We start from the raw sequence: 11,694 nt of genomic DNA, 5'->3' as shown, positions 1-11,694 counted from the left end.
GTTTGGGGCCCCCCCCCCCGCACCCCCTCTGTTAACAAAAGACAGAAAAAGGAAAGGAAAACTGAGAAAGAAAAAAAAAAGCAGAATTGAAACGGCCTCCTTTGATTGTAATGCATAAAACAAGGTGCAAAACTGCCCTCTCCACCATTGTCGACAGATTGGCTCAGATAAACTCACAAAAATTCTTTACAGATTTGAATGTGGTTTTGGGTCTCCTCCCGCCCACCTCCCGCCCTCTCCATTAACAAAAGACAGAAAAAGGAAAGAAAAACTGAGAAAGAAAAAAAAAAAGCAGAATTGAAACAGGGAAAAAAGATGAGCAGGAGAGAGGATTGTGCTAGATCCACAGAGCAGGGGCTACACTATTTGTTGACATAAAGAGAAAGAAAGGGAAGATCTTAGAGAATGGGGCGGTGTGCAAAGGAGAGTTGGGAAACTGGAGAATTCGAGACAGGAAGCAGGGAGAAAAGGGAAAAAGGAGAGAAAAGCTGACAGCAAGAAAGAGAGAGAGAGGAGGAGGGAGGGACCTTAGTAGCCAGGATGCGCTTGGCCCTGCCCCTTCACCATTTCTCTCCTGCAGCCCCCACCCCCCAGGCTGAGGGTCCTGTTAGCCAGGATTCCCCGTGGGGAAGCCCCGAGCCCCAGTCTGTTCAGCTTTTCTCCCCACCAGGTCCTGTCCCAGAGTAGACCTCCTCCTGGTGACTTCGGGAGGGCCCTGCGAGACGCCCACAGCTAGAACCTGCACTTGGTTGGGGGGCAACATGAACACACAAGGCCCTTGCTCAAAAGTGAACTCTCAGGACAATGACAGCAGAGCATGAAGCCAGGCATGGGGCTCCTCAGAGCCCAGGCACCTACCACCCTCACTTAGACCCTGCGGACCGAGAGGGAGAGGCAGGGCCCGGGGCCCTGGGACGTCCCCTCCGTGTGGTCACACACCAGGCCTGGGTCCCTTTCACGGGCAAGAGTGAAGAACACTAGCTAACTCCCCACGTAGGGTTCTGCTGTATCAGAAACCACCCATTTCATCAGATGCCTCTGCTCAATGAAGATGACCCTGCCAGGAAGCCAAGTGTGCCTGCTTCTTAGGATCATGAAGGCCTCTCCGTAGACCAGGCGGAGGCTGCCCTCTGGTGGCTGAAAGGAACCCCCGCACCCTCCCGGCACTGACCATGCTGCACAGTCGGGGCTGCTCTGTTGGTTGATGTTCATTCCTCCAGCAAATGTTTGTGTGCCCACGATGTGCCAGGCAGCTACATTGCAAACAGCGGTAATAAGAGCATGGTTTTAGAATGGCGATTTCTTAGTTTAGTGCAAACAAACACATACTGAAAGTGTAAGGAAATAACTAGGAAATCTAAAACTATTCCAAAATAAAAAGTGTGTCTAAAATGTCAAATAAAAGTATTAAGCCAGTTATTATTATTGTTGTTGTTACTGTGTTATCTTGACAGGGGAAGGAGGGGGAGGAGGAGGGGAATGAGAAGGAAAAAGGAGGAGTAGGAGGGGGAGGAAGGGTAGGAGTAAGAGGAGAAAGAAGAGAGCTCCTGTCAGGAACCCAGCCAGTGGCACCTTGATCTCGGACGTCCCAGCCTCCAGAGCTGTGAGAAATAAGCATCTGTCTGTAAGCCGCCCAGTCTACGGCGTTCCGTTAGGACTGCCTGAGCGGCCCGGACAGGGAGGGGAGCGGTATGTCTGGTGGTGGCAGTGGTCCTGTCTTGTCCAAACATTGCCCAGATGTCCCCCCAACGGTCCCCAAGGTGGCAGTCCTGCCTTGGCACTCAAAGTTTCAGTGGGGGTCCCCCACCTCATCCCCAGAAAAATGACCTCCCCACAGACTTGACTGTTTTTCATTTGTTTTATTAGCATCAATATATACAAAGTGGAAAATGACGTCCTTTTGTTATTCTCGCTTAGAAAGTTGGTTTGGGGATAAAATGGAAATGAAAACATCCCAGGAGAAAGCCTACCTTTGCGGGTGCTGACAACTCCGACGACCCACCATGACCACTCGAGGGCACAGAAAAGTCATGCTCTTTGGACTCACCCCAAAGAAAGGTCATTTTTGCCCAAGTCCCTCCCGCTTACATAACCGCCCTGACGACACTCTGCACGGCTGTTTGGCGGTTTCGAGCTACCGGCCAGGGGTCCCGTAGGCTCTCCAAGGAGCTGACTTCAGAGGATCCGATTTAAAGCATCAGAGAGCGACCAGAATACTTATGTTGGCTCAAGAATTCTACGCCCCCATCTCCTCCCCAAATAGCAGGAGGAGGCGCTCCGAGCTGACAAGGGGAGTGTGTGCGCCTTACAGCACAGGGTGCCGGCTGACACATCCCGCGAACAGGAAGGAGCCTGGGAGACATGTCATCACGTGCATCTTGGAAGCGTGACATCTCTGTAAACGCATTTCCCCGCTGTTTTAAAAACGAAGTGGCTTTTCGGAGGGTCCCGTCGGTTCTCGAGTTTCTCAAGATGGCATCCTGTTGGAAACTATTGAATCCCAATGGGTTTTCATATTGATCTTGTAAAAACAGACATGTGTGGACTGAAATGAGATGCCTGCCTGGCACACTGTTGGCACTAGGAGGACCATTTCCTTACCTTTACATGTTACAGACACACACTGAGGACAAAAAACACACACCAGCCTGTCCTTGCAATCACACTGTACACAGCGTCCAGCTCGCGTGCGCGTGTGGTCCACTTCAGGCTAAAACAAACGTTTAAACTGTGGTCACAGGGGCTGTACTGCTAAGACGGAGCTAGGACACTGGTGTCCTGGAAACAAAAAAAATGACACCTTTTCAGTCCCTCCAACAACCAACACAAATCCCTGGGCCATGGCGTGGCCAGCTCTCAGGGTCAAGGTTAGAATGAAGATTTTACACTTTGTCAGTCTTTATGGAAGGCAAGTGTTTCATTTTCACGCAACCACAGCAGGTTCTACAATGAAGAATCATTCACAGAGTTCTTGCCAGATGCCCCGGGTTAGGGTTGGAGTCATCATCAAACGAGAAATAAAAGCGAGGATTGGGTTCTTTCTGCCTCTTGAGAAAAGGTCACGTTATTGGCATTGTTGGTCTTTCTCCAAACATGGCACCGCTCACTAAGGTTCTTCCAGAAGACGGGGTGGGCTCTGGCGGCCGGAGAGCGGCCTCTGACGGTCTCTTGCTGAGCGCCACGCGTGCCTGCCGGAGAAGCAGGGTCTTCTGGTGGGAGGAAACCTTCCAGCCTCAGACTTCCGAGAACAGACGAGGTGCAAGCTCCTTGCTGGAGGAGGGCACGTGCCTGTGTACAAAGCCCACTGCCCTATGCTGCCCCAGAGGTTTCCAAAGCAAGCCACCCAAACACGTACGCCCGGACTCTCCCAAAGGCATGGCAGCCAGAAGTATCTGCTCTTGTGTGAAAACCAGCTGATTTAAAACAATTCTAGAGAGTGTGCGTGGGAGCCAACGAGCACCCCAAAAACACTGAACCTGTGTGCCATCGGCTGTCAGTAGGGAGGAGACTGACACCCCATATTCCTTCCTGGCATCCTGTATTTAGGAAAGACTCTTCCTGGACAGTTAGTTATTCGCTCACCAGCCCCCCCGGGTTGGGATGCAATGATCCTGGTAAAATATAAGGATGCTCATGCGATGAGTAAGGTGCTTTATGAATTCCTTTCTGGCCTGCAGCTCCTCCATTCTTCTCATTGGGGTTCACATTGTAGGATGTGGATTCCTTTGTGGTTTTAACCCCCCCGGTTCTGTTTCTTTGCATTCACCCCCCTATTCAACCTCTGGGCCAAGTTTCCAGACAATAGAAAAACAGTTTCTTCTCATAGAAACCTCCCACCCCCTGAAATACTTGACTGCAAATATATTAGGAAATTCCACCTTTAAGAGAAACAGGGCACCGGAGTCTCCCCATTTTGAGGGCTCAGGCATTCCAGCACCCCAGGAGAAGAGCAGAGCGCACCCCGATCTCAGGACGTGGCACCTCCCCTCCCACACACACCCTTCTCGCTCTGTGGACGAGGGGGCCCTGCTGCCAAAGGCTGCGGCGCTCTGCTCACAGCTGGAGGGCGGCCTCGCTGAACAAGGTGATCGATCCTGAGGCCTGTAGCCTGAATGACCGGCTCCTTCATTGTTGACGGAGTGCAAAGCAAAAACATTTTATTAACTCGATTCCCACGACCAGCGTTCTCCCTTGCCCGGTTCTTCACGGGAACTCTCAAGTCTCTCATCCTCTCTGAAAAAAATTTCCTTGTCATTTATCACTCTTCTAGAAAGAAAACATTTTCTCATTTTGCCAGCATCCAGGGAGGCCAGGGCAGTAAAAGAGAATGTTTATGCAACATCTTGGTTGCTCTCAGAAGGGGCACGGGAGGGAGGGGTGTGTGGCCAGGCCACTTAGAAGCTGGGGAAACTGGAAGAGGGAAACACACGGATTTGTTTGGGAGCCAACCTACTGAAGTATCCACGGGAAATTCCAACCCAAGTTAATCTGACAAAAAATGACCCTTCCCGACCTAACCTGGGGACTGCGATTGGTACTAAACACACCACGGGCCTGGATCCCAAAGACGCATGCAATTCGACGCAGCTGTAGGATGGCACTGCTGACGGGAGAAACGACCCGGTTCTGCTGTTTCCCCCTCTACTGCTGTGTCTGGCATCTCGCAGATCTCCCACCGGCCTCCGGAAGCGACTGAGGCTGGGACACGAATCTGACCGCAGCGGCAATACATCCAACCACACCTATCTCCATTTTAAATATAATAAATACAGTGAAGAAAACAGTGCGTCTTCCATAAGGAGTCTACAGAAAAGACAGCCGGACACTCTGGGGGTGTTTTGATCAAATGCCACATGGTCTCTGGATGAATTTCTCGAGGAGGTTGTAGTTGAGTTCATAGCTGTGAGTTCCCTTCTCAAGTGCAGCTCTCTCTAGATGGAAACTTCATACTCTCTGGTTTCCTGCAAGAGAGAGAAGCGTAGATCTATTGAAGCTGGTGCGGCAGAGTGACGCGTAGTTGGTTCTAACTCTTCATCCCTCCCGTGTCCACAATGTTGGCCAGGAGACATTGTGGTGCCTTCTGCTCTGACCCTGACTTGCTTTGGACGATGGGTTCTAAGGAGATGGGTCACGAGAGGGGCCTGAGAAGTGCTTGTGTGTTTCTGCGTGTGCCCTGCCCTTCTGCCATCACCATGAGTAGAGCACGCCTTGGGAGCCATTAGTCCCAGCCGAGAGGTGAAGGACATGGAGAGCCAAGCTCAGTCCCCCAGCCAGTGACTAGCCAATCCCAGATGTGTGAGTGAGCACGGGTAAACCAGGCTACCACCTAGCTGAAACTAGCTGGAAACGCTGCCTCGCAGGCTGATGAGCAAATGAACGTGCTGCTGGGTTCCGGGACTGCTCGTTACACAGCATGATGATAGTGCTAGGTAACTGATACACTGTTCTAATAAGTATCATCAAGGTCTGGTTTCTAAAGTGCTGTTTTTTCATCAGATTGATCTTTTTAAGGTTTGGGAAACAAGCTACATGGAATGCAAAATAACATACGACCTCTTCTTACCAAGTCATATCTGAAATGACTGAAATATATATGGGTAGCAACTACTTCAATTTCTCTGATGTTCATGGAGTGTGTGTGTAATGTTCCCCAGGCCCTCTGGGCTCAGGAGAGGGGAGATATAAGGAGCCATGGGCTGTGCCCTGGGAGAGGTCACCGTCACAAGCTTTAATGGAAGTCTATGGTTTCTGCTGAGCCAACACAGATATACAATCATGCCTGTGCTTCATGTATATGGAGTGTGGTGGGCAGACAACCACCTGCAAGGAACTAAATGCGGCTGATAACCCTGTGAGCTTGGAGGGGGATCCTTCCCCAGTCAAGTCTCAGATGAGACCGCAGCCCTGACTGACACCTTGTGAGCCCTGAAGTAGAGACCCAGCTAAGCTGTGTCTGGACTCCTGACCTACAGAATCTATGACACAATACGTGTGTGTTATTTTAGAGTCTAAATTTTTCAGTAACATTGCTACACATCAATCAATGACTAACACGGGAGGTCAGAAGAAGAGGTGGGGGAGGGAACATCAGTAAGGACAAGGAACAAGCTGAGTTAATGCTGCCCAAATACTGGGAGGTGGTTGTACATCATTACACAGTGAATTTGAAGGGTTGTGATTTTGCAGAGTCATGACTAATCTTCTGGTTCCTCCCCTGTGCCTCGGGCCTTTGCATGGGCTCTCCCTTCTCCCTGGCATCTTCTATAGCCACCATCTAAGTTCTACTCACCTTACGTGCCTTAGCTTCACATCACTGGTTCAAAATGCCTTCCCCACCACTTCTAAGTGTCCCCCATCTTATATTCTTGTAGCAGCCTGTCTAATTTCCTTCATGGTCCTCAAAAATAATGACCTGTTGCAATCAAGACATTCATCGGCATATTTGATCGTGTGAGGCTGAAGGGAGGCGGGACAGTGTAAGGAGTTACGGTACCGGGTAGAGTTTGCATCCTGGTTACAGACAGTGCCCTCTGGTGGTGTGCAACCTCGGCCAAATCACCTTTTCCTTGTTCTGAACCTCATCATCCTCATCAATCCACAGTGAAAACTGCAGAATCAATCACAGGTAGTTACAAGGATTCACGGGGTCATGCACTTAAGGTGCCCAGCCCATGACACACATTATTGTTGTTATTAATAGCTGTCCCCTTTGCAAGACCATATGCACATTAATGGCTGGATGGTGTATATTGGCTCATGACTATGTCCCTAATAGCCAACACCAGGCCGGCCACTCAAATGTGTATGATGTTGCACGCTGCCATTCATTAGGGCGTGGAGCTCAATAAGGTGTGTGCCCATCTCAGCCGTCTCTCCATGGGTATTCGGTGCAGCCCCTTCTTTCTGTGGTCCTTCTGCCAAGAGCGAGCAGAGCTACAGTGTGTCATCGGCTGGCAGAGAGAGCTGGGTGCTCTCAGCAGTTAGCTCCATAAGGGTCATGGGGGATGAGATGGGACCCTGGCCACACCTCTCTGCCAGTGGCATCGTGGGCAAAAGGAAATGAAACCTTCAGTTTTGACGTCAGGGAATTCAGGGCAGACGAAGAGGGAGGCGCCCGGGAGCGAGGAGAGACCAACTCACCCCTGTCTCATAAATGGGGTTGTCAAACTCGGTCTCCACGGTGATCTGGCTGTAGGGGTGAGAGTACATCAGGGGCAGGCGGAGGTTGGAGTAATAACGACATCTGGAGAAGAGAGAATGAAAAAGAGAGCAGTTACTCTTCCTGGCCTGGGAGACACCTTACTATACCTGAGGGCAGCGATGTTCAACCTTTTCCATCTTGTGGCACACATAGACTAGTTATTAAAATTCTGTCACACACCAACAAATATATATTTTGCTGCTCTGATAAAAAATAGGTGTAATTTTGATTGATTTATGAAAAGAAAAAGTAATTGCCTATTTTTTTTGTTCCAAAGTGACTTTAAAAAAATCAGGTACCTATACTTGTATATAAGGATTTCTGGTACCAAAATTAACCAATCAGACACAACCTTCTTATGCCACATGACTGATAAGATGCAACTCTATTATATCACCTGTATATTTATGGTTCAAGACAGGGCATTCGCAACGGAAGGCTATGGTTGTGTTGACTGCTGTCACTTTTGTCATTTGACAATCTGAGGCACACCCATTGAAAATCGCTGCCTGAGGGGAGCAGCGAGTGAGACTCTCTGAGTACCGGCACCTCCACGAATGACAAGGGGGATGTGTGGAAACAGCTTCTTGTGGGTGAGAATCCGAGTGGGGTGAAAGCTGAGATCCTAATTGCCCTCAAATTCGAAGTCAGTCGGTGATAACTGGAGCCTCAGTGCCTCCCCTGACTGCAGAGGGCGAGGAGCTTAATTTGTTTTCACCCGAAAAGTGACTGAAGTCCCTCTTTAATGCAAAGAACAACAATAACAATAATGAGCATTTATTGAGCACCTATGAATACTGTATTGCGTCAGACCACCTAGTTAAAGGTGGTTCCTCCTCTGTTACCACTCCTTCCTTCATTGTGTTTATACAGTGTGTTATTATTTGTGTATTTCCCCTCTCTTCCTCCTAGACTGTAAGCTCCATGAGGGCAGGGAAAATCTATATGAGGTAAATACCTGCCTCAGGGCCTTTGCACATGCTGTTCCTCTTATCCCAGGTTTGCAGAGCTTACCTTTGCATTGCTTTCAAGTCCTTACTCAAGTGTCATTTCACACAAATGCCACTGTCCCCAAGCTAGAGGTGGAGATGCTGAGGTTCAGAGAGGTGAAATGCCCAGCCCCTCAGGACACGAATGGATGAGGGGATGGCAGCCCCCCAACTCGCTCCAGGGCTCCCTACCTGGTAATGTAAATGTAGGCTCCCCCCAGCAGTAAGGAGATGATGAGGACCGGGATGAAGATAGCCAGCGCCATAGTTCCTCCTTCCAGTGATGTCTCTGCTGCCGCTTCTGCTACTGAACACACAGCCAGTGAGGCCTTCATGTCGCATATGCTCAGCCCACCCGGGTCCCAGGCTCCCAGTCCCGCACCCACCCTCCCAAAGAACCGACTGTCAGTGAGCCTTAGCCTCTGGAGAACCATCTCCAAGGGCGGAAGAGGCGGAGCCTAGAGGAGTTCGTGCTGGTTCTTTTGCAACTGAGTCCAGGCCCATCCTTGGGTGAGGTGGTGATGGGGGAACCGAGAATTACAGTCCTTGAACCCTGATCCTACCATGCCCATTTTTCTTTGGTGGGGGGTACAGTTGAAAGCTGGTTAAAATCCAATTCAAGGGAGAAATTCCAAGTGTGCAAACCAGGAAGGCAGATTCGCTGGCATTCCATGGAGTGGAGGGAGCTTGTTGTACCCAGACTGGCGGGTCCCTCCCAGGGCTGCTTTATCAGCCCCTCCAGGAGAGGGCGCCGGGCAGCTGGGGCCGGTCTCAGTACTATACACCCAATGGTGGTACCCCAATGGTGAAGACCCAATTTTGATTCTCAGCGGCCATGGCTGCACATTCTCTCGGTCTCCAGGTTCCCTCTGCGCTGCGCCATGCCATGCCCAACAGAGCTCGGCTGCACATCAATCTAGAATTCATTACCCGCCACTCTATGGAGTGTGCAAAAGTGACCCTAACACCCACAATAAGCACAGGAGCACAAAACAGTACATTAGCGCTGTAATCTCTCCGCAACCCCACCCCACACATCTGAGACATTCCCATGGTTCACTGGTTGGCAAAGGCAGAAAGGGGATGGCCTGAAAGACACGGGAGCCACGCAACTTCCTCTATCCCCAGGGGCGTGACTAATAACGCCCTGTTCTATTTGAGCCCCCGCTCTGCCTGCTCGGACTAAAACATCATCTGTTACTAGGAAGAATGACTAATGCCATGCGATCCCCACAGCCCCAGGTTCTGAGGGAACCTCTTATTGTCAGGAAGTTAAATGGCTCCAAAATTAGTAATGAAAGCGGCTCCACTGGTTACAGCTTTAAAAACCAATAACCATCTGGCGCCATCGTCCAGGCGCGTGGATTGGGAACGCCGAATGGAGGTGGCACAGAATGCAGGATGGTTCAGGTAGGGGAGGGGCTGCAGAGGGAAGGAGCCACCACATGAAAACAGAAGTAAATCCTGGAGAGCTTTCAGCATCTGCTGCGCATTAATAAGTCTTACTTGGAAATTCCTAGTAAAAGGAGAACAGGGAACAAGAGGGCACAGGGCCAGATGTGTTGGGGAAGAGAAAGACTAAGGGAAAAACAGGCCACAGACCACCCTGGCCCGTTTCCCTCCTGAAACCAGGGGGATGCTCAGTGTAGGTGGCGAGGCATCATTGGATACAGTTTCTCCAAAGGCACCACATGGTTGAAAAGTTTTACAATCAGCTGATGCCTTTGTCAGGCAGAGGGACTCTCAGACTTTCTACGCTCATGAGCACAACTGGCGTCAAATCGCATCAGGTCTCAGTTAGGACCGTGAGATGTAAATGCAATGACTTTTTCTTTGCAATGGCATTTGTTTTGAAATGACCTCCGGCAGGTGAAGGACGATGTTTTGTTATTGTTAGTTTTTTGTAAGCACCTGGCCCAGGATGGCTTAGGACCTGCCCTTGTTTTTTGCTATGAGCTTGATTTATTGGGTGTTTTTCATTCTGGGACTCACCTTCTAACGCGTGTTCAAAGCTGTCTTGATTAACTGCAAGAGAAACAGAAAGCATTGGTCAATGTCAAGTGGATTCGCCGTGCATGTTATGGGGACAAGAAGAATGGGAGCAAAAGCCCATGCCACGCTTTCCTGAAGTCAATGTTACGTTTTATTTATCCGGGGCTGCTGCATTTGCTGAAAATTCCTGGATGCTTTCCCTTCCCCCTCCCTTCTACACTCTCTCTCTCTCTCTCAAAAAAAAATATCAATGGAAAGAATATCCTTGGGTGAGGATTAACAACAACACGGTGCTAAGCAAGAAGGCACTGTGTCACAGTTCCATCGGCAGTGGTGTTTTCCTTTCTCGGTGGTGAGAATAACGGTGGTGTCTTAGATCTGATGAAGTGCAGCAGCTCAGCTTCTGGAGAAGATTCGGAACCCCTGCCAGCCGGTCCTGACATCTCCGGCTTCCCCCGTCCCGTTTCCTCACCTTTACAAACAGGCAGCGGCCCATTCCAGTGGGACGGCTGTCCCAGGATGCACCGGATGGTCACTTCGCCCATGAGCTCGAAGCCCTCGTAGCACATGAAGGTGAGGGACTCTCCTGGCAGGTAGAGGCGCTTGTACAGGATCTGGTACCCGTTCTCCGGTAACCCTGGGTTGTCACACGCCAGGGACTCTTCCGCTGAAACGCAAGCCGAAAGGAGCTCTGGTGAGAGGGTGCGAGTCTCTGGGGACTCCTACTCAGAGCCAGCCTGATCTGGCTTTGGCCGGTCTCTGCAACATTCTCCCTCTACATCCCCACCTTGCACTGAACTGGTTCCCATTCCCCAAACTCACCTTTTTGTCTCCTGCCTCTGGGCATGGGTTACACATGGGCACGGTAGACTGTACTGGGCTGTGGAATATGGGTTAAAATCTTGGTTCTGCTACTTACTAATTAGCTGTGTGACCTCCAGCAAGGGCCACGGACAGATTCTGAGCCTCAGTTTCCTCATCAGTAAAATGGGAATAATAATAGTAGTACCTATCTCATAGGGACTTGGAAGATGAAATAAGATTATGGTGTAAAGTCCTCTTGGCATGTCCTAGATATTCTATAAATGATGGATGGTGATGTTAAGTTATAAAGCATTCCTTCTGCTTCTCAACTCACACCTTAACTGCCCACCCAGGCTGGATCAGTCTTGTCTTTCAATTCTCATTCCTCATTTCTCCACCTCCAGGAAGTCTTCCCGGATGCCTCCTACCCCTAATTCAGTCACTAGTCTTTCCAGTTCTTCTTCCACCCGAGAAGTATTTATTTAATCATTGTGCATCAGTTTCCTTCACTGTTAAGGCTTGCTTGAAGCTCAGGGCCTGGTATACAGAAGGAGCATCATAAATGACCCCAACCTATCTAGTAGGAGCCTCATAAATAACCTCTGTGGGTACTGACTACTCAGAGCCTCAATTTCCTCATCTGTAAAATGGGCCATGTCAGAGGGTTGCTAGGAGGATTAAATGAGCACATGCATGTAGGTGAGCAGC

The 11,694-nt window shown here is 50.0% G+C and overlaps 1 protein-coding gene across 1 annotated transcript in view; it reads right to left on the bottom strand.

The window, feature by feature from the left end:
• Nucleotides 1-1,846: 1,846 nt before the first annotated feature.
• Nucleotides 1,847-11,694, bottom strand: part of SEZ6L (seizure related 6 homolog (mouse)-like) — a 91,826-nt gene continuing 81,978 nt past the window's right edge. Inside the window, exons 13-17 of the mRNA XM_015562825.1 lie at nt 10,655-10,849; nt 10,183-10,215; nt 8,383-8,494; nt 7,141-7,243; nt 1,847-4,961 (exon numbers count right to left, since the gene is read on the bottom strand). Coding sequence (XP_015418311.1) covers nt 4,932-4,961; nt 7,141-7,243; nt 8,383-8,494; nt 10,183-10,215; nt 10,655-10,849 — 473 coding nt within the window. The 3' untranslated portion in view covers nt 1,847-4,931. The remainder of the gene's footprint in view (nt 4,962-7,140; nt 7,244-8,382; nt 8,495-10,182; nt 10,216-10,654; nt 10,850-11,694) is intronic.

This window comes from Myotis davidii, unplaced genomic scaffold (genome assembly GCF_000327345.1).
Source record: "Myotis davidii unplaced genomic scaffold, ASM32734v1 scaffold478, whole genome shotgun sequence".
NCBI classification, from domain to species: Eukaryota; Metazoa; Chordata; class Mammalia; order Chiroptera; family Vespertilionidae; genus Myotis; species Myotis davidii.
This window is presented reverse-complemented; position numbering and strand designations above follow the sequence as displayed.